Below are 21,521 nucleotides of genomic sequence, written 5' to 3'. Positions count from 1 at the left end.
AAAAGGATTTGTGCATGTTTGTGAAATGAAGGTAATGCATTTTAAATTTTAAGATGTTAATAATTTTCCTAATGATTTTTCTTAATTATGTGGCATATTTGACAGTATCACAAATGGGGATCCTTAGTAGCTTTGTGCAGTATTCAGTTTCATCCTCTTTGTCTTCTATGTCTTCTTTTTTCTTCCAGTTCTATGGTTTCCCTCGTGGTGTTTAAAAGTCACCTGTTTCAACATAATATCTAGATATGCCACTGGCACTGGTATATTGTAAATATGCAGTGTTTCAGTGAATACATCTGGTCTGTTAACGGTAGCAACATATCGTTTGTGTACGCTGTAAGTTGCCAACGTATTTACATTACAATAGCTGTCACTAAGTGGTATATACCGGGTTCTGCCAGACGATGGCATCAGTTGTACAACTTTGCATTGCAGTTGTAGTGTTGCAGACGGAAAGCAGATGGCAAAGCTGTTAGCAACCAGACTAGTGCACAGTCCCAGGAATGAAGATGGGTGGGGGTAAATGAAGAAACTGCAAAGGCACTATTATACACAGCACAGCCTGTTAGGTCCTCCATTGCTACGAGGTTGGGTTTCTGTGTTTTGTTGTTGTTGTTACTCTTTTGACAGAGCTGTTTATTGATCTTCTAACAGCTGCTTAGCCCTGTGTTGTCTGCTCTGATGTGTACAGGTTTCATCTTCTGCTGGTTTTGCTGCATGTATCTGAGGGTAGTTTAAATTCTGCTCTGTTGCAGACTGCTCGTACTGTTTTATATGTAAAGCAGCATGTCTGTCTTTTTAGCCAGCTGTATGTAGTAGATCTGTGCACATACACACTGATGAACTAGTGTTGTTTAGATTGGCAGTTTTATTTTACTGTGCTTGAGTTAATATATATCTGCTGTTGGATCCTAAAGGATGCCCCTAGCTTCTTCCATGCTATTCATTGAGCTGTTAAACTGACAGTATGTTCTGTATGCTTTCAGTCCTAGTAATGCAGTGAGAGAGCTCAGAAAACTGTAATAAAGCAGGGAGGAAAAATGAGAGACCAATTGCTTCCTGAAGCAAAAAAAAACAAACCAACACAGCTGTTATGTAATCGTTCACTGTTTTCTTCTCCTCCCCCACCTAATGTCACTGTTCCCTGTGCATGCTTTCTTGTTCTTATTTCAAGACAGCTTTATGTGTGAAGCACCTTTGAAATATGATTTGAGCAGCACAACATTTTAGGAACGAGTGTGGAAGATGTTACTAAGCATCTCTTTGCTGAAGACAGATGATGCTTTTAAACCAGCTTTTTGCTGCTGCAGGTACATTGTCATCCATTTTGTGTATCACAAAAATAGCTTGCTTGGCTGGAGTGTGTGGACATTCTTCCTAAAGGTCCTAGGAGCCTAAGAGTATGGTGCTGCTATGTTCAGAAGGCATATCACTAGTTAGCTGCAATCCAGCTGGACCAAGCACAACAGTACTCAAATAGCAACGCAGTGAGCTAGCTGGCCAAACAAGGGCTGTGGGTTCTCAACAGGCTTCTGAAACTTGAAGCTCTAAAAACTGGCCCTTGTCTGGCTGCTGTAGTCACTTAACCTACATGAAGCACAGTAGTATAAATTTAAGACATGACTACGGAGTGAGAATATTGCTCAGATCATGAGGACGTAAATTCTTCAAGGCTTGGTCATGCTACTAAGCTATTTAAACTTGTGTATATTCATGTATTCAGCACAGCAGCTGAATGAAACAGCAAGTAAATTTATTTCCCTGGAAACAGAAAAGTAAAATGCATTAGTGTAAGACCCCAGTGAAAAATGGGTTTTTAGCCTTCGCTTGTTGCTGACTAATGGCCTGCTTGCTGATGGTTAATACAGAGCAGCTGTTAGGTAGCTGGGTCTTAATTGCAGTGATGTTGATCTGTGTACAGCCTTGAAACGACAAAAATATTATCCAATTGCTTCTGATGACATGGAGTAAATCTTAACCACGAGAAAGGTTTAAAGCAGTTCATTTTATATTGTAACATCACTTCCTATGATTCTGCTGAAAATACACAGTAATTCTGTGTAATTTTTCTTTTGCCATCTAAGCCTAGTGAGTGTTAACACTTAAATGCTTTATAAAACAAAACAAAAACACTTCAGTGCCCTCGTGTGTCTTCCCCACACCTCCCAGTATAACAAGTATTTCTTACTGTGCTGTGTTGGTCTGCTCCCCACAAAAACTGTGCTGCAGCACTCATTCATATTAGAGGCATTGTATGTTCATATCTTTCTTCAGATGCTACTTAACAAAATAATTTGCTTTTGCATTAATTTATTTGGACTCCATCCATTTGCCCTGGAGAGATGCAATCTCTGACTCAAATATAGCACGGCCTGATAGAAATATCTATAAATTCCTTCCAGGAGGTTTTGACTTTATTTTTACTTGAAATCAAGGCTTTTCTGGATGCAAAGATGCTTAATGTCTCAGTGTAGATAACTGCTGTGTAGAAGGTCCATGATTTAAGCACATAAGTGTGGAAACAGCATACTCAACTACTGCAATGCTAATATAATAATAGCTAATTTGTCTTACAATATTTGAGTCAATCTGATTTATTTTTTTTTTAATTTATTAATGAGGGGAAAAGGTAGAAAATCAGAAACTAAAGCAATAAGGTGTATGGAGGTAAGGGCACTGTGTAGTGTTAAGTGCTGTGGGGAGCTGTGGAGCAAGAGAGGAGCTCTTTGTGGTCCGGGCTGGCAGTTACGCAAAGGGCAGGTATGTCCTGTTTTGCACAAGTTTTCTAATCTGCTTGCCAACTACAAGTCAGGCAGAGGCAAAGATCCAGCTCCCTAGTTGGTCCTTTTTTCTTCCTCCCATTTGCTCGTAGTACCACCAAAGAACTAAGCACAAAATGGGCTCTGAAAAGAACAATGCTTTGCCACTTCTTCAAAAAAGAAAGTAAACCAACAGTGCGACTGCGTGAACCGCTGCTTAGTGATAGTGTTTATGTTTCCCTGGATTTCCTTCCTCTTTCTTTGGCCGGGTTGGCAGAGGTCCCAGTTGCAATGTGTGCCCCTGAGGCTGTAGATGGGGCCTCCGCTGCCCCCCAGCCCCAGGGTTTCTCAGGAAAGAGAAGCTGTGATGTTAAAGCTGGGTCTGTGGGGGTGTCAGACTGAGTGCAGTTGTGCAGAGCTTAGTTGGGCTGGCACAGTCACAAGTACAGCTCGCTGGCGAGTAGATTGCATGAAATGATTTACAGCTGAGGGAAGAAGCCAAAGGATTTTCAACCAACCAGTGATGCCTTCAAAGGACTCGCTGTTCCCTGGCATGGAAAGTTTTCTAACTCCCCAGCCATACTACGTGCATCCTTCTTTTATATATTTGCAGCTTGTGTTTTCTTTTAGCAGTTACAATCCAATGCAACCAGAGCAGGAGAAAATAAACCCTTAATATACGACTTACATCTCTATAAAACGTGGAGCTGATGCTTTACCTTTTTCAGTATTCCCCAATATCTTTCCCCTTAAAGCTTAATCTTTCTTTCCCATGTTTTTAAAGGCAGTATTTAGTGTTTGAAGCAGCTCTACTGATAATTACAACTCTTTCAACATGAGTTTTCCTAGAGTGTGATTGGGGTGTTCCTGCTTTCCTGCTCCTGAGTGGCCATTTTAGTTGTGTATGTTTGGACTTAACTTGGCTTTGTCAAAGTGTGTTCTTTAATAAAACTTGGACACATCTTTATCTTTCTACCTCCAGGACATGCTGTATTTGGCTTCCAGGCTATAGAAGAAATTCTGGTCTGACTTCTGTTCTCTATTTCCATTCTGTGCTTTGCTGCCTTAAATATAGATGTCATATTGTTAACTGAGTGATACAGCTGCTGTCCTCAATGCTGTCCCACAGAGTTCATCCTCCATGGAAAATAATCTGTTCTCTCATTGTATAAAACATCCTGAACACGATAAAATGGTGATCATTGACAAAGGAAGAAAGACAGGCTGATGCCTTACAAACGTTCTTGATGTGTTTTGCCACTTAAAAAAGCAAAGACATCTTTTGGGTGGTTCTCTTTAAAGAAGGAAGAACAAGGAAAAGGTGTTACACAGTTGAAAATGTTTTTATGTCTCAAAAAGTAAAAATAGTTAACATGACCTGTGCAAATTGGTTGCTAAGAAGAAGAAAAGGGGGCATATTAGAATGCATGTCTGGAGCTTGGCTTTGTGTGATCAGATCTTTGGTTTTTTGACCCTGAGATTCATGCCATGGAACAGAAAAACATCTGTTATTCTGATTGTTTTTAGTTCTGTTTATATATAAATTTAAAATACATTTTCCCTTAGAAGTACTTACTGGTTTCTTAGAGATGACACTGGAAGGTAAGACATAGTATAAAGAATTGAAATTACCTTAAAATCTGTTTTTCAGTGCAGGTGTTAATGGAAGTTGGCAGGATATTGCTTTCAACTGGGCTACTTGGTAGCTGGCAAAGGCAGTTCAGAACACAGGTAAGTCTTTCTTAAAACTGAAGTTAATGTTTAATTTGGTAGCCTGTTTGTGTTGCTTGCAGTTTGTACTAAGAAGTTATAAAGCAGTTCTATGACAGCGTTAGCTCTATGGAGCTGCAGTCTGAGGCAATCTTTGCTTTAGAAATCGTGAAGGACCTCAGCAAGCAGTTGCATAGCAATCCTTCTGCAGAAAGCAGCTGTTATGAGCTGCTGCTTTACTAACTGCCTAGACAGCAAATGAAGGGATGGTTGTACCATGTGCCAAAATACACTTCTCTGGGCAGAAGCAGGCAAAAGCTCATGAGTACTTTTTCAAACTGTAAAAAACTCAAAGGTTTTTTGGTTTTGTTTTTTTGGGAGGTTGGTTTTTGTTTGTTAGGGAACTGCAGGTTAATTTGGATATGTGAAGTTGAGCTCACCTTCCATGGAGGATCTAAGCCTGCCTTTTCACAGTGTGTCCTTGTTCCCAGCACAGCCTAAATGAGAGGGTGATGCTACTGATACTTATGTGCTGATACTGACATGAAAACAATTGGCTTCATTCATGGTGCTGCTTCCACAGATACAGGGCTAATACAGGCCATATTGCAAAGAACACTGGGAAAAATAATTCTTCTATATAAAATACTTATATTACTTATACTTCTGTATAATATTATATTATGCTGTACGTATATAATATTACTTCTATATAAAATCTTCATCCAAAGCTGAAAAAATGGGAAGAAATACTAACTTAAGAAAGATAATCTTATATTATTGATGAAAAAAGGTATTACTGGCCTCAGTTCTTCGTTTTTATGTTTAGAACTGGACTCTCTTCAGAAACACGGTTTCCTGTTTCTTACAGGAGCTGCTGCAGTGCCTGCCTGGGCTGAAGTGGCCGCTCAAGTGCAGTGGAGCAGCTGGGGCATGTGCCAGCATTCCTTCCTATTGCGTGTCCTGTGGGTGCAGTAAGGAAGCAGCAGGGTTACAGCAGGGTGCCTCGCTGATTGGCTGTTTGCCTGTATCACCAGCTGCTGATCTTTCTAGCATTGGTGGAGTTCAAATCACTCTTTTTATTCAAACATGATAATTTGCATTAGGCAGAAAAACAGAATTTAGCCTACTGGAAGGGTGTGTTTGCACATGCAATAATTCATTCTGTGACTCCAATGTGTCGCAAAAGCCAAAAGGTGCACGCCTCATTTTTTCTGCATGTAATTCACTCTGGTGACAAAGGGCTCGTAACTTTTTGTCCCATTGCTTTTGGTTACTGGAGGAGCGTTTTCCCATTTGCCACAAATGAAGGGTGTTTTAATGTTGGATTTTTAAGCCCCTTTTACTGCTGAAGTCTGCACGGGTGGTGTTTCACATCAATGCTGGGTTTGAAGATGGCACCTGAGGTTGTCTCAATTACACTGCTGATAGATGGGAATTATTCAGACATCCTTATTAATTTACTCTTTTTAATTACTCCTGGATCATTTTCTCAGTAGTTCGTCCCCATTACCTTGGATCATTTACTTAAATGGAACTTTTTTTGTTTAATAAATAAGAATAGGACTGAACCCCATGGCCTGCTTGGGACGTGCTCAGGCAAATCAGTTCTTTGAACACTGAAGTTGTTCATTTTACTAAATGCTTCTTTTTTTGTCTTGTTTTTCTTTAAATTCAGCATTGGTTTGTGTTAGAGAAGGAGCAGAGGACGTGGTATGTTAGCTTACCCATTTCATAGCATAGGCAGCAGGTACTTTTCCATCGCTTTTTCCTGGGCTAAGGAAAGTGACAAGAGTGACTGCTGGGAGGGGTGAGACTTTCAGACCCTCAGCCTTGTCAGCACTGATCTTAATAGACAAAAGGTGAAATTGTTGGGTGGTTTAATACAAACAGGCAAAAAAAACTTGAGCGGTGTTTGAATTGTAAGTCCTCTGTTGGTTTTGTTTTGATTTTATTGGTTTTCTTGTTTGTTTTGAATTGAGGAGAGGGGTTAGTTTGCTTCCAGATCTCATACGGTGCCTTTTGAAATTGCTTCTCTTTGTTCTCTCCTCTTTTCTTCCTACAGTGGCCACACTGTTGTAAAAGATTTTGATCAGAAAATGCACCAGCAGGGATTGGAACCACATTGTTCTGTTGCTTTGGAAACAACTAAGAAGAGAAGTTTTCATGGCTTCCCATGAAACTCCCACAGACAAAGGTTTTCTGCCCATACACTGAGCTTAATTTTGGGGAGTTGTACGTTCTTGGGCAAACTTATTGCTTGTCCTCTTAGCCTGAGGGGGGATGGCCATTGGGTGCTGGAATTCAATGTAGTTTGATACTGCTGCGTTGGCAGGGGTGGTGTGTGCAGCATTCTGCTGTAACAGAGGAGGGCTTATTGCGTGTAGCTGGAGCAGGCAGAGTTTGTGTAGCAACAGCTCTGCAGCCAATCGCCAGAGGTGTTAGATAAAGTGGAAGCATTTGTAGCACTTCCTCTGCCTTTGGTTTTAAGATACGCCTTATTCTTTCCTGAAGCCCCTCCTCTGGCTGCAAGCATCAAATGGCATCCTGAAGCTTTTGCTCTGTTCTGTGCAATAGAATTTGGATACTGGAAACAACTGCAAGTTGAACCTAGCAGGTTTTGTCTAATCTTTTAGTTTTGAGCCATGTTTGCCACGAGAAGGTTGTGTGTTTTGTTTTGCTCTGCCTTTCTTGGCGAGTCCTTGGCAGCGCTGGCTGGGCTGTTCAGCTGAATAAAATGTCTGAATTTGTTTGCAGGCATTTTTTTAAAGAAGACTTAGTGGGGGAAAAAAAAACCAAACACCAAACCAACAAACCTAACTGGCCTTTAGTCTAGTTTCTCAATGTGTGTTTTGATTAACAAGACTACAGCAGAGGGAGTACTGAAAGCTCCTGCATACAGCAGAACGTGGCTCACCGTATCAGAGGGCTGACTCATAAATGGTTCTCTCCGCTATTAGCGAGTTTCCTTTAATGAGGCGGAGGGGATTGGATAGCAAATGCAGATGATGCTGGCAAGTATCCATGCACTGAGAGGAGATGGGAGAGGTTAAGAATTAATGCAAGTCAGAAAAGCTAGTACTGAGGAACTGAACTGTCTTCCCACCTTACAGCTATTTAAGACAGCTGAATGCACCGGATAATAGGAATACAGAAGAAAATGATCCCTGAAGCTCCTCAGTCCACTGCTCTGTGTTTCGGAACATGGGAAAATCAGTCTTTTACTTAAATAAGCTGGGTTTTCTTCTGCTGAGCAAACATCTCCAGCCCAATGATCAGGGCTGTTTGAATGTCCAACCTGTATTAACAGTAGCTGAGTCTCTGGGAAGATACACATCGTATCCCCTGTTGTTACATGCAGAGGCCTTGTGTTCTGCAGATTAATGTGTAGGTGCTGGGAACCAGTCACCATTTTATTAATTATAAGTGACAGTGACATGAAATAGTTGTCACTTTGGGCTGCCAAGGAATGACCCTGTACACGATGAAATAAGCTCAATTTGCTGTGGTGTATTTTGAATAATGCACTGTGAAACTGGCCTCTAAAACTAGCTTTCATCCTGGCATCAGGAAAGCAAGCTGTAATACTGCAGCATTCTTTAACTGTCGTGTTTTCCCTTTTGGTTGATGTGACACTGCAGCTTTTAAAAATTCCTTCTTTTAGGTTGGCTTTTGTCCCTGCTATGAATGCAGGTGACAAATGGTGGTAATGGTGGGGAGAGCACAAAGGTAGCAGAGCAGCCGCTGATCAGTGTCTTTCTCAGAAGGTTCTGAGGTGAATTTCCTCTTTAAAAGCTGCATGTCCATGGGCTTGGATCTGTGCTGGACTATCTTTAGAAAAAGGAAAAAAGGAAAGGCAAAAATTGGAGGAAAAAAAACCCAAAATCTGCAGTCTTTCCAAGAAGGATTTTTCTAAGTGTAAGCACAGCTGAATTTGCCATGCTGTACTTGCTTGAAGGCAGCTGTGGATTTGATTTTCTTTTTCTGCCTTAACAGCGTGTCTGTTTTTTGGTGTGGATTCCTCCAGATTTTCTCTAGACATCTTCTGCAGACAGTCCTCTCGGGTGTGATTTGTAATGCCCACTGATGAACTGCAGTCCACTTATGGCTCAGTGTAGATAGCTGTGGATGCTTGGATGCTCACATATTCTGTGCTATAACTGGGTAGACAGTTGATTCCAAGTGTGAATGTTATCATTTCTCCTGTCCAGAAGGCAGGAAGTAGCAGTGCCTAAGAAACAAGATCATATAGTTCAGACACTGGTTTTTAATTGTAAGTGAAATTTGAGAGGTTGACGACATTAGTAGTAGTATTTTTATCAGTGATGGTTCTTGGGTACAGTAGGAAAAACCTGTTTAATGCAATGACCTTGTTCATCTTTGACAAAAGATAGCCTTGATAGTCTCCCAGATCTCAGTTTGGAAAGGCTGCAATGCGTAACCTGCTATGCAACAGCAGTGGCTTGGTTGGTGGTGCTTAATTCCAGTCCCATATAAGCAATATAGGGACTGATTTCTGAAATCTTCAGTGTTGTGATGCTTTAAAGACCTGTTTCATGTTCTTGTTCTAGTAGATAATTAACTGAAACTGTAACTGTTTTAAGGAGTCTGTTGCAGTGTGTGCTTTCTGAAATGAAGATCGCTGGATTTGCTCCTGTCCTGTTGAACTTTGTAACTGTGTCAAAAGGATAAATTTTCTTTTTTTTTTTTTTCCTTTTTTTTTTTTCTTTTTCTTTTTTTCTTGTGCAGCTTTTCTTTTAATATCAGATCAGAAGGTTAAAATTTCTTATACAAGCAGAGAAGTCCCCAGCCTGGACCTCCTGAAAGGCAGCTTGAGGTTCACTGCTTTATTCAGTCATCATGGGTACAAGGAAACTATTTCATACCAGACCTCTCTCCACTTAAGTTTGGCTTGGTTTGAGTTGCTAATAGAAATAAGACTCAAAGGCAATTTTCTGATTGCCCTTCTATCCTAAATCAGGATGCAAACCACTGCTTTTAGCCCCAGTGACTGACAGCAAATAGCTGAGAATTATAAATGATGTTTTTTGTATGAGAAATCTCTTCTGACAGACCTTTTATTGAAGCAGCAATCTGAAACAAGAAAGGTTATTCTGTTATTTCACAAATGAGTTGAACTAATTTCTGATCAGATGAACCTGATCAGAATTAAAGTGGCGTGTAAGAGGCGGTGACATTTAGAACTCATCAAAAATATTTACAGAGGGTAATCTCTCCTATGTGGATATTTATGAATACTCTTATAGCACCTTGCAGAGCCCAAGTTCTCTTCTGCAGTACGTGAAAGCTTTAAAATGTCCTTTAAAATTGAAATGGTGAATTGGTCATTAGGCACTTATTCCACGTGCTTTTAAGGATTCTTTGGATTAGTGATAGTTCTGTGTGGCTCTCTGAACTAAGCAAACAACTGTCGTTCCCTTTTGGCTAAAGCTGTATTTCAGACAGTCAAATACAGGATTTGTTGAAATGCTGACTTTAATTCTTTTTTGCTGCTCATAAAAGATATGACATGAAAATTACATGTGCGACAGATGCTGGAGATGTCTCATCTCAGCTGAATTGGGTTACTATGTAAATCTTCAGTCACATCCTCCTCTGCTCTGAATCATCTTTCATTTTCTCTTGGTTGCATATAAAAGGCAGAATTGAACTGTGCTGGGAACTTGCTGATGACAACAGGAGTGTGTGCTCCTTTTGTGCCTGGCGTTCATCTGACCACATGATCAGCAAGCCAGTCCTAATCTCTTAATCCAGCAGCAGAAGTGCTTTCAGTTAATTTTGTTTCTGGTTACGGTTGATTTGGGTCATGCTGTAGTTGGGTACCAGAGCCATCTTGAGATGCAGGGGGAGCACATGGCTGTGAGAGTGGGGATTAGGGCAGGAGTGGGAAAGGAGAGAAATCTAAAACACTCTTGAGGTTTTAACATGTAACAGATTGCTTCCAGGTACTTAACAGCGGGGTGTTTTTTTGCTGTTCTTTGCTTTATGTTACTCCATGTATACTGTACAAGTAGAAAGGCTGTGCAGAACTGAGTGCTGTCGTGGCATCTTGCCTGCTTCCTGCCTGAGTGCCCCTACTGCGGGATGTGAGTAGGTTTGCTTTGTGATGTTCCATGGAGGGTACTAAGCAGCCACTTCTATGTGCTTAGAGACAACTTCTTGAAGAGGAGGAGATGGATGGTGTTACCACTAAATACCGAGAGATCCATTTTTGATGTTCCTTGCTCAGAACAGAGCTCATGTAACTAGAAATTGATGGAAGTGCTGTGTTTTGGAAGTTTTACCCCTGATATTACTAAATGTTCTTAGCAGAGATTATGTTCTGATTCATGGTTTGCCATGACCAGGTATGACTGCGATGCTGATATGGTGGGTCTCTTGGCCTCTGTGTGTCTGCACTGTGGGTTCCAAGGCAGCAGCCCTCCCTGGAGCAAGGAGCTCTGAGCAGCACAGCATGGGCAGCCCAGGTGGACTTTGAAGGGTCAGATCACCTCCAGCTTGCAAAATGCATTGGTTCCTCTGAGGCAATTCACTGGTACTTTCTTATTATTCCTGTCAGTTGAAGAATGAGCTCTTTCTTAAGTGGAGATGCTTGAACAGATCAAGTCAAATTTATCTTTGTTTCCTACCACAGAAACAAGTAAATATTTAACAAATGACACAAAAAAAATGTTGCATGTTAATCTTTAGTTCTTTGTCATTTACGGCCTATCAGAATTTCGTTAAACTAGGCTGATAAATAGGCTTCAATTAACATTTTTATGCTTCTTTTTTGATTAAATTAAGCCTTAACTCTGAAAACTGGAGTGACAGTGGTGCTACTCAAATGAAACCTTCATTAGATCCATGCAGCTGTTGTGAGATGTTTGTTTCCCATGACTTGCAGATTCTCCTAATCCTCTCCTGGTGACTGCAGCCCTCTGTGCAGGCGGCTGGTACCCGTGTCCTGTTACCTGCTCCAGGCAAAGTGGGCCAGATAAGATTAGTACTATCAATCAGTGGCCTGAGCTAACTTGTCTGGGTTAGCAAACTGCATCGTGTGAGTGCTAACCCTGCAGAGGAGGTGGTGGTATCGCGGCAGAGAGGCAGGTGGCAAGTTCAGGTGGTTAAAGTCGTCTTCAAGTCTTTGCATTGAATAGAATTGATGATGCTGGTAATATCTGGAAAACACAAGCTAATCTCTACTGACGTAATTTCATAGTCCCAGAGAATGATAAGTCCGGTTCAGTTTCGTAACGCCAAATAACCCTGTCTGTGTTTGTGGAAAGCAAAATGTGGCAAGTGACCTTGGGCACTGGTAGTTATCACTTCTTCTCTCTTGGATTCTAAGCCAGCTCCTCATTCAAATATTCAAACAGCTCTTTCAAAGCTGACGGCTTCCAACTGGAAAAGTAAATAACTTTGTGATAAGGTGAAGTCAATGGAGACATTGTGAACAGTCTGTACCTGTGAGCTGAGGAGCTTGTCTTAAATGTACAGTAGTAACAAGAATGGCGCAGAATACAATGGAGTTGTTAAAGCACTGGTTCTAGCTTTATTTCACATTAATGGCTCCTTACTAAGAATATTTTGAGTTCAGCCTGGGGTGGAACACCATGTTGGTGGATGGCAAATGGGTGGTCAGTGCAAAACCTTGTCTGGTTGGGTGCTTCCTGCTTTTGAAGCACGCTGTGTGGACAGCTGTAGTCAGTCTGTCTGTCTGCAGGACAGACTTTGTGCAGCTACTGGGAGAAATCTGTTGTGCTGGAGATATCCCAGAAATGGGCTTTGATCTCACTTCATGAGATGAGGCTGATATTGATGGTGCTGCAGATTCTTAAGAGCTGGGTAAATGAGTTACGTCTCTATTTGGATGGAAGCCACGAAGACAAAATAGATACATACCAAGTACTCTGTCATTACTCGCTATGTTTGTATGTGGAATAATTTAGCAGAGTGCTGAACTCTTTTATTCTCCAAATATTTAAAGATTGTAGCGGTATCATCAAGTGTAGTAAAGTTGTATTAATCCTTCCTGTCAAGTTGCTGTCCAAAGAAATTGCTTTGTACTCATTGGTCATGGGAGGCCTTGTCCCAGCTCTGCAAGATGGAAATAAATTCAAATCATACCCTTGAGAATTGCAGGCAGGTACTTGTATTTGGGAAATGGAGGTCTGAGGAGCTTTCATGCATCTTTTCTACAGAGAATTCCCATATTTTCTGTATTGAGTGGAGGTTATGAAGCTGTTTTTAATCCCACCATTAACATATTAGGTTACAGGAACTTTTCCACTTAAGCGAGCAAACACAGGAGAGTGTTTATGTAACTGAAGGTCTGCAGCTGCCAATAGAATTAATTAGGAGAAGGATAATTAGGCAAATAGTAGTGTCCAAATGGTCCCAATAGAAAAATGTATTGCAATCCCAATAGAAATCTCATTAACGTTCCTGTTTGTGTTGTGCTGTGCCTTTTGTCATACCACAGAGGAAGGCAAATGTGGAAAGGGCTCAGTGGGGCATCAGTTTGGGTACGAAGCAGAAACAATATCAAGGTTTTAAACTGTCTACACTCATTATTGTCACTTAGTCCTGGCTGCAACTCCAATATCTGCTTAAAAGCCTTTCTTAACTGAATGAACCACTTGTGGCCAAATAGGTACAAAGGAAAAATTCAGCTTAGGACTTGTTACAGAATCGTTGCTTCATATATTAGGAACAGGTTGTCTCTTATGCCAAGCAGGTAACCAAATAAAAAACGAGACAACGCTTATTTCAGTCTTTTTTTTTTTAACTCAAATTCAACAGCTCACTTATTGAAAGCATTTAATCTAGACCTTTCTTTGTTACATCAGACTGAAAATGTCTTTCCGACAGCATTAGAACAGTGGCCTTCATTCTACCGGTGAGCTACATACAGCACCTTTTGGGTTTGAACTGCTAACAGGATTTTGTTCTGGCTTTTTATTTTTTTAATGGTAGGAAAGAACAAGCTGGAAGCTGAGTAACGTGTGACGTAGTGAGTGTGCTTTATTTTTAGTGAACGGTGAATGAACCCACATTAAGATATTGTAGAACGACAGCTTTGGAAAGCAAATGCCTCTTTTTGTCATAGTGAAAGTTTACAATAACTGTTGTCTGCATTTTGTAATTACCTGCTCTCCCCCATTGGAGGTAGTTGTTGTTCCTAATTAGCTTAGTTTCCTGTTGCAGTAACAGCTGTGGATAAATACCAGTCAAGCCAGCCTCTCTCTTATATGAATTGTTTAAAATATGTCTATAAAATATTCACCAGCTCTGAATTCCTGGAGCCATATTCAGGACACATATTGCTTGTTTAGGGAAAGGAAACTGACATCCAAGTGAGACTGATGCAACTCTTCCTGAAGGCGGTAGGAATGAAAGCAGAGTGCAGAGAAGAAATAGAAGTAGTTGCCTAACCATGAGTCTTGGAACATGGTCTAAATACAAGACCATGAGTGCTGAGTTTGTTGCACTTTATCAGCTAACCAGTGAATGCAGTATTAATGGCAAAGCCTTTCTTTTGCTGCTTTCTAAACGCAGCCTCTTTGTAGCCTTCTCTAGAACTTCTAGGAGGAGAAGTGTACAAAAGGTCTGTGTGATGAACAAGCAGCAAGGCTGGTGCCTCAAAAGGGACCTGACTGTGATATACATCCCAGAGATGTACTTAAGCACTTGCAGCATGTGCTGTAGTTAAATCCAGTATGTCTGGGGAGGGTTGAACACCTACATTAGAGATACAGCAACTGTGACAGATGTGCCCAGCTCTGATGCATATCCAAACTACCAGTTGCTGTGTGAGCACTGTGCAGTTTAGACAATGGCTGCTTCTCTCTGTAATATTCTTGAACAAACGGCATGGATGCATTGCACAGCACAAGCATGAGGAAGGCCAGTGCTTTCAGTACTTGGCAAGATTTACTGGCATGAAGGATCTCTTTGCAGCTAACATATGCTGAACACAGACTTTGCCTCTCATGTGTACAGGAATGGGGTATTTCTAGTGTTCATGGTCAGAACTGCGTTGCAGTATGTAGCCCTGTTTCCACACCTGAACTTCTTCCAATTCATGTCTTTAACAGCCAAATGCTGACACTCTGCTTCTTGGGGAGGTGCTGTAGTGAAGGGGCTATGGAAAAATATCATGTCTTGCTAAATGAATTCATAGGAACCTGGCTTCATTAAGGTCAAGGCTGCTGCGTAGTGTTTGTCTCCCTTGTCTGCCTCTTACAGCATGAGGCAATTCAGGTGAGTCAAATTAATAATCAAAGATGTAAGGACTTAAAAACATAACTCTGCCTGAGGTAGCGGTGTAGTGCTGGCTCATTGTTTCCACCCTGGACATAAAAAGAAAGGTATGGCCCGTTAGAGACAGGGCTGGGGAGCTGCTCTGGAGGCTGGTTGGGGTGGGACCCAGGCAGCCAGGCCAGGATAGGAAGCTGATGCTATGGCTTTTATTAAGTTCAGATTCAAAAATAGGTGAAAGTCAACCCCCCTCCTAGTTCTGATTAGAAGGGTTTTTGTTATTGTTGTTGTTGTTGTTTTTCAATGGGGTTGTTTTTCAATGTTGTTTTTCAATGTTTTTCAATGTTTTTCAAGAAACTTAACTGTTTCTTGCTCTTATTTAACCAGGTTACATTGAAGCTGACTTTTAGCGTAGCTGATGGTTTTTATTCTCCTCTCTACTTCTTTTTCCCCAGTAATAAAAGTTTGAGGATGTCAGTCAATGTGGGGACTGAGCTGCAGGACAAGCAAACTGCCCAGGAAGAAAGTGTGGGGTGGGTTGTATACACTGGCTCAAAAAGTGCCACGGTTCAAGCAGGACTTTGAGCTCTGATGGAGCTGTGGGTGTCCCTGCTCGTTGCAGGGGATTGGACCAGATGGCCTTTAGGGGTCCCTTCCAACTCAGATGATTCTGTAAGTCATTAGTGAGACAGATAAAGATGGTGAACAGACAGCATTTTCTAATAAAATAATGTTGGAGATGTTACATAAGCCTTACAGAAGCCAGCACGTGCACTTCATGCAATACACTTTAGGTCTGTGAAGCTTATTTCCCAAAGGATATCAAAGGTCTTTATGTGTGAGAGAGTGAAGAGGTCTGTAGAACTGAAATGCATTGAGGACTGCTGAAGATGTAGGGAGCCACATCTGACTGGGAAGGTTCCTTGCATGGAAGTAGTTACCATCTGAAAGAACATCTGGGGAAATAATGGTATCCTTCCCCTAAACTCCTTTAGAGTTGCTTTTCTGTATTGTTTATCCAGTTGCTGTTCCATTAGCATGTCAAGCAGTTTGCATTCTTCATGCAGGTGATCTCTCCCCTGCTCCATCCATGTCTGTATTAACATGGAAACAAATTGCATAGGCCCAAGTCAAATAATTGTTTCACTGATGTTTCTCAAAGTGTGGACACTTTGCTCTATAAACGGCACAAGAAGTATTCAGATACAGCATGGAAACATGTCTGGATTTGGAAGCAGCATAGCTTTGTCAGTATGGTGCTGTTTTTGGGGGTAATTAGGGACAGAAATTGAATTACAGAGCTCATTTGTGGAGCAAAAAAGGGGGTGAGCAGGATAATTAGGAAATGCTGGTCCAGGCGTGTCTCAGTGATAATAACAGAGGAAAAACTGTGTGCCGTTGACTTGGCAGCAGATAGCACTGCTGCACTGACTCATTTGGTAAGGAAAGATGAGTATTACATTTTTTACCACTGACTTGACTCTTGCAAGAACCTCTGAAATAGCAAAATTGGTGTTATTAGCATGGCATGCTGGGGCTTCCTACTGCTGAAACAAAGCTCCTTGACTCAGTTTCCAGTTGGACTGGGCTCACAAGTGCAGCGTGCAGGGCTGGTGGGGGTCAGTGCCTCCGTGGTGCTTTGCTGACTGAAGCACACTGCAGTTCCTAACCTGAATAAGATGCTTGGGCATGCCAGGAGGAGGCTTTGTGTTCTTCTTTTTCCTTCCCTTGGCAGACATTGCTGGCTTATGTTTAAAAGAGCTGTTGTGGAGCTTGGAATTTTAATTATTTTTGAATCAACTTTTGGATGATATTTGCTATTAAACAAAGGGATCATCTTTTGGAAAGGATTTCTCTGCCTTCCCTTCTATAAATGTCAGTGTTTGGTGTTTCACCGTAAGATGGTCTGAATGATCACTGTGCCAATCGGATCAGTCTTATCAAAGTATTGCAGAGTAAGCAATTAGGATTCACGATCTATAATAAATTCAGCCCTTTAACAGCACTGATCCACTTAAGAACTATACCTGTAGTTTAGTGATTGGCTTTTAGTACCTGTGTGTATGAACTGGATTTGAGTCAGCAGCACAAGAAATAGAAGCAGATGATGCATGTGTAAAACATGTCATTGGGAAGCTTGTGAAGATGATCGAGTTTTGTTTGGGTTGATGATTGATCTTCTGAAGTAAGAGCTTTTGGTTTATTTCCTAGCTTTGATGTTGACCAACTTTGTTATACGTTGAATTTCAGCTTTGTTAAGTGCTTTCAAACTTAGCATTAAGGTGTTATTTGTGGTTGCATCCATTACAAGGCAGGTATTGCCAGGTGCTTAATAAATACATTTTGTAAACTAAAATGATAACGGAAGGAAACATCAGTAAACTTATAAAACAAGACATACCTAAGTAATATAAGTAACACAAGAGAAAAAGGTCTTGAAACTAAGAGGATTAAGTATTGCTGGCAAGACAAGTGTAACTATGTAAGGTGCAGTAAGAAAGTGAGTGTGTGAGCATGGCAATAAAGGGCAATACCTGTGGACCCCTCACTGAACATGTTTTGCTCTGTGTGTGGTGAAATATATTCATGTTCTAGCTCTGTATGGACTTAAAGGAGAAGGGGAGAATCCCATTTGTCTTCTTTCTTTCCCTCTGCTCTCCATGAAATCCTACCATGAGATGAGCAGACCCAAGCAGTGTATAGCAGTGTATGGCAGTGCAGTCTGAGTTGGTGCAGGATGGTGCAGGAAGGCAATGGGAGAGATGCTCTGGGCAGGGGGTGCACTCATGCACCTCTATGGCTTGAACAGGAATGGCAAATTCATCTGTCTGGTGGTGAGAACACGGGGCTTGCTTTGAAAATCTAAGCTATGTCTGTAATTCTGCCAGGCAACACAGTGCCTGTAATTATTTCCCTGTGCTATTCTGTTAATTTACGCTTCTGTTTTACTTTGCTTGTGTTCAAGCAGATCCATGTTATAATGGAAATACACCAGCAGCACTACAGAATGAAGGCCAAGTTTCAAGTAAGTGTTCCAGAGTGGGTTTTTGTCCTGTTTTTGCCAATAAGAGTGATGTTTACTATGGAAGACATTGCCTGAAGTTTATCTGTGTGGGCCTATAAAAATAGCCATCTAATAGATGGCTTTTTCCAGATTAAATACTCATATCATTAATATAATGTGTTGCAGCTTCTTTTCTTAGGAAAGCAGTGCCTTTGGGTGATGTTTTTCACGTGACCATAACTGAAAAAATGTCAAATCTCCTGGATTTTGCTCAAAAATATGGTTCCCTTTGTAAGGATGAGGATTAACTTCTGTGTGTGTGTTATCACAAAGGGCACCGTGTGCAGATCAGCCAGAGTTTGGACTCGTGGGGGTTCTGACATCCAGCTCTGGTTTCATGGCTGTGCTCTAAAGGAGGGCCAGCAAATTCTCCCTGCTCAGCAGCCTGCACACATCAGCCCTTTATGTGCTGGGAAAAACAAGGCGTGCTGCAGTGCTCCAAGAGCTGAAGGGAAAACGGATTTGGAAACCAAGATGGTATTGCAGCTCGGAGGGTCCTATAGCTGTGCTGGGGTTGGGGGTTTGAGTAAGGACGGCCCTGCTCCGTTCTTACTGCCCTGGCGTCCCCTTTGGGCTCCCGGCTGCGGCACGGCACGGTAACAGCCCGGCTAACAGCCATCCTGCTCCAGCCCTGCTCATCCCATTCGCTCTCTGCTCCTGTGGCAACAAGTTTCAGGAATGTTACCTGTTGCGTAACCTGTTAACTGTTTCAGCTCGGTCTCCTCGTACTGATACCTCCCGGCTTTACTCTTACCTGCTTTACGTGATCTACTACCTTTATGGCAGGTAAAACCCACGCACCTTAACCCTGCCGCCTTACCTATCCCTGCACAGCTCTGCCCTGGGGCCGGGCAGTGCTGTTTAAGTGCTCGGAGGCCCTTACAGACATTTCTTTCTTTCTAGACATTTCTCGCTCTGTTAAGGTTGGTAAAACTGCAATGCTTCCCAGCTCGTGCACCGAGTGCCGCTCCTTGGGAGGATGGGATCCCCAACGCGTTGCAGGATCGGTGGTTCCGCTGTTTATCTGTGCACGGAGCCCCCTCTGCCTTCTCTCCTCCCTCCGGTCTCTAAGCGGGGCTCTGGCTGTTCCCCGGCCGAGGGGGGGCTGTGTTGTGTGCCGGGACCCCTCTGCCCCGTCCTACCTCCCCCCCGCCCCCCCACCCCAGCGTTCGCTCCCTGGGGGCGGCGCTCATCCTGCCCCCCCCCCCCGTCCCCAAGCAAAGCGCACTGAGCTCCCGGCTGGCTGCAGAAAAGGGTTTTTTTTATTATTATATTTATTTACAAGAGAGCCGTGGTTGCTCCCGCTGTCCGTTCGTCCGTTCGTCCGTCCGTCTGTCCGTCCACACGCGCGGTACTAAAAGCGGCCGCTTCCTCCTGCCAAAAACGCGGAGAAGCGACCGAGGAATAAATAAGGCGCTGGTTCACGGCCCCGCCGGGCTCAGGAGATCCGGCTGCAGAACTCGAGGAAGTCCCTCTCCATGAACAGTTCGCTCTCCAACACATCATCCTCGGAAGGGAAGTAGGGCTGACTCTCGTCCTGAGCGAGGAGCGGAGCTGCCGGGGGGGGCTCGGCCGGGCGGGGCGTCGCGTCCTCGGCGGGTCCCGTGAGCGCCCCGCGGGCGTTTTCCAGCACCCCCAGGTACGAGTCCATGTCCAGCGGGTCCATCTCACAGTCCGACCCTCCGCTCTCGGTGCCCACCGAGTCCGAACGCAGGTGCATCAGCCGGTACTTCTCCCTCATCAGGAACTGGTTGGTGTTGCGGGGCGCCCTCATACCCGGCGCCCTCCGGCCCAACAAGTTGACGGGTCGCAGTGACAGCGGCACCCGAGGCCGGTACGGCCGGTGGCAGCGGCGGACGGCTCGGCAGCGCTGCTGTAACTGCAGGGAGTGCTGCAGGTGGCTGTGCGTGCGGCTGCCCAGCAGCTTCCTCCACACTCCGGGCTGCCCGCCCCGCCGGCCCGGAGGCCACCGCGATCGGCTGCCGCCCCGCCGCGCCTCCCCCTTGGGCAGCACGGAGCCGGTAACCGGCAGCCCGTGTCCGCGGTCGGGAGCCCAGCGGGGCCGCCTCGCTCCGCTCCACGCCGCCGGCTCCGCGCGTCGCAGCATCGCGGCCGCGCTCTCACATGCTCCGCTCCGACTCCGACGCCGCTTCTCCGCGTGGCTCCGCTCAGCGCCGGGCTCGGCTGTCGCTCCCCGGAGCCGTCCAACAAACAACCAGCTCCGTCCAACAACCAGCTCCGTGCCGCCTCCCCGCTGTCGGGGTCTCTCCGTGCTCCTCTACCTTTTCACGATCCGCTCTGTTTTTTTCTTAAGCGGAGCCCTCCTGCAGCTCATAGCCTGACCGAAGGGCTGCGGGCCGCGGGGCAGTTTGACCGGCTCTGAGCCGCCGCGTTCAGTCGCTCTGCCCGCTGCTCCCACGCTGTCAGCGATTCGCTGCGGGACCAGGAGCCGCGGCCGGGCCCGTGAACAGCGCGGGGAACAGCTCGAACAGCGCCCTGCGCCGCCGCCCCACGCAGACTGAGGGAGCGAGCCCGAACAGCCCTATTTATAGCCTGCGGCACAGCCCATTCCCGGCACCGCGGGGGTGCGGGGAGGGGAGCGAGGCCCTCCCGATCCAGCCCGTCCTCCTCCATGTATCTCCATGTATCTCCATGTATCTCCATGTATCTCCATGTATCTCCATGTATCTCCATGTATCTCTGTGTATCTCTGTGTATCTCCATGTATCCCCGTGTATCTCAATGTATCTCCATATATCTATATGTATCCCCATGTATCTCTATGTATCTCCATGTATCCCCATGTATCCCTATGTATCTCCATGTATCTCCGTGTATCTCTATGTACCTCCATGTATCTCTATGTACCTCCATGTATCTCTATGTACCTCCATGTATCTCTATGTATCTCCACGTATCTCTATGTATCTCCATGTATCCCCATGTATCTCCATGTATCCCCATGTATCTCTATGTATCCCCACGTATCCCCACGTATCCCATGTATCCCCATGTATCTCTATGTATCCCCATGTATCCCCATGTATCTCCATGTATCTCCATGTATCTCTATGCATCTCCATGTATCCCCACGTATCCCTATGTATCCTCATGTATCCCCATGTATCCCCATGCATCCCTATGTATCCCCATGTATCCCCATGTATCTCTATGTATCCCCATGTATCCCCATGTATCTCTATGTATCCCCATGTATCCCTATGTATCTCCATGTATCTCCATGTATCTCCATGTATCTCCACGTATCTCTATGCATCTCCATGTATCCCCATGTATCTCCATGTATCCCCATGTATCCCTATGTATCCCCATGTATCTCTACATATCCCCATGTATCCCTATGTATCCCTATGTATCTCTATGTATCTCCGTGCCATCAGTTCCCCCCCCCGCGTCCCGTTGCTTTGGTTTGGCTCAGCGCTCGCAGTGCGTTCCGTTGCTCAGCCGCTATTCACGAACCCCTTTCACGCTCAGTATTTTGCGTAGCCGCCCTTTCCGCTGTCTCAGCGCTGCTACGCAAACTGCGTAAGCCTCCCCTCAGCGCTGGGTTGGACCGGCTGTGGTGGGTGCGCGGGGAGGTGCTGCCTGGATCTCTGGGTTCCGAGTTCAATGTAACTTCAAATGGGACTTAAAACCTTATTTTTGCCTTTCGATGTAGCCATTACACTCCTAAATACGCCTTGTCCCAATTGAGCACCCTCAGA

At 44.0% G+C, this 21,521-nt stretch overlaps 1 protein-coding gene and 1 long non-coding RNA gene across 8 annotated transcripts; one reads left to right on the top strand and one right to left on the bottom strand.

Moving 5' to 3' along the window:
• The first annotated feature begins 406 nt into the window (after positions 1–406).
• Positions 407–19,356, top strand: LOC146758379 (uncharacterized). Of its 7 annotated transcripts, XR_014934861.1 has the most exons (5): positions 407–587; positions 4,411–4,490; positions 17,701–17,757; positions 18,510–18,582; positions 18,700–19,356. It is a non-coding gene; the product is annotated as an uncharacterized LOC146758379 (long non-coding RNA). The 7 variants fall into 7 exon arrangements; XR_014934866.1 differs by lacking the exons at positions 17,701–17,757; positions 18,510–18,582; positions 18,700–19,356 and adding exons at positions 1,179–1,310; positions 5,341–6,394 and having other exon boundaries at positions 448–587; XR_014934863.1 differs by lacking the exons at positions 17,701–17,757; positions 18,510–18,582; positions 18,700–19,356 and adding exons at positions 1,175–1,310; positions 5,341–6,394 and having other exon boundaries at positions 448–587.
• LOC146758378 (uncharacterized) lies at positions 19,037–20,314 on the bottom strand. Its single transcript, XM_085517058.1, has one exon. It carries the CDS (start codon positions 19,901–19,903, stop codon positions 19,235–19,237), a length of 669 nt encoding a protein of 222 aa, XP_085373184.1. The 5' UTR covers positions 19,904–20,314; the 3' UTR covers positions 19,037–19,234.
• Positions 20,315–21,521: the final 1,207 nt, after the last annotated feature.

Source organism: Coturnix japonica, chromosome 15 (assembly GCF_054131305.1).
Source record: "Coturnix japonica strain WE chromosome 15, WE-NBRP24, whole genome shotgun sequence".
NCBI lineage: Eukaryota > Metazoa > Chordata > Aves > Galliformes > Phasianidae > Coturnix > Coturnix japonica.
Note: the sequence above shows the minus strand (reverse complement) of the source record. Positions and strands in the feature narration are given on the sequence as shown.

What these genes read in the sequence shown, in the direction of transcription:
- LOC146758378 (XM_085517058.1), bottom strand. Translation starts at nt 19,903, where the DNA reads ATGCTGCGACGCGCGGAGCCGGCGGCGTGGAGCGGAGCGAGGCGGCCC.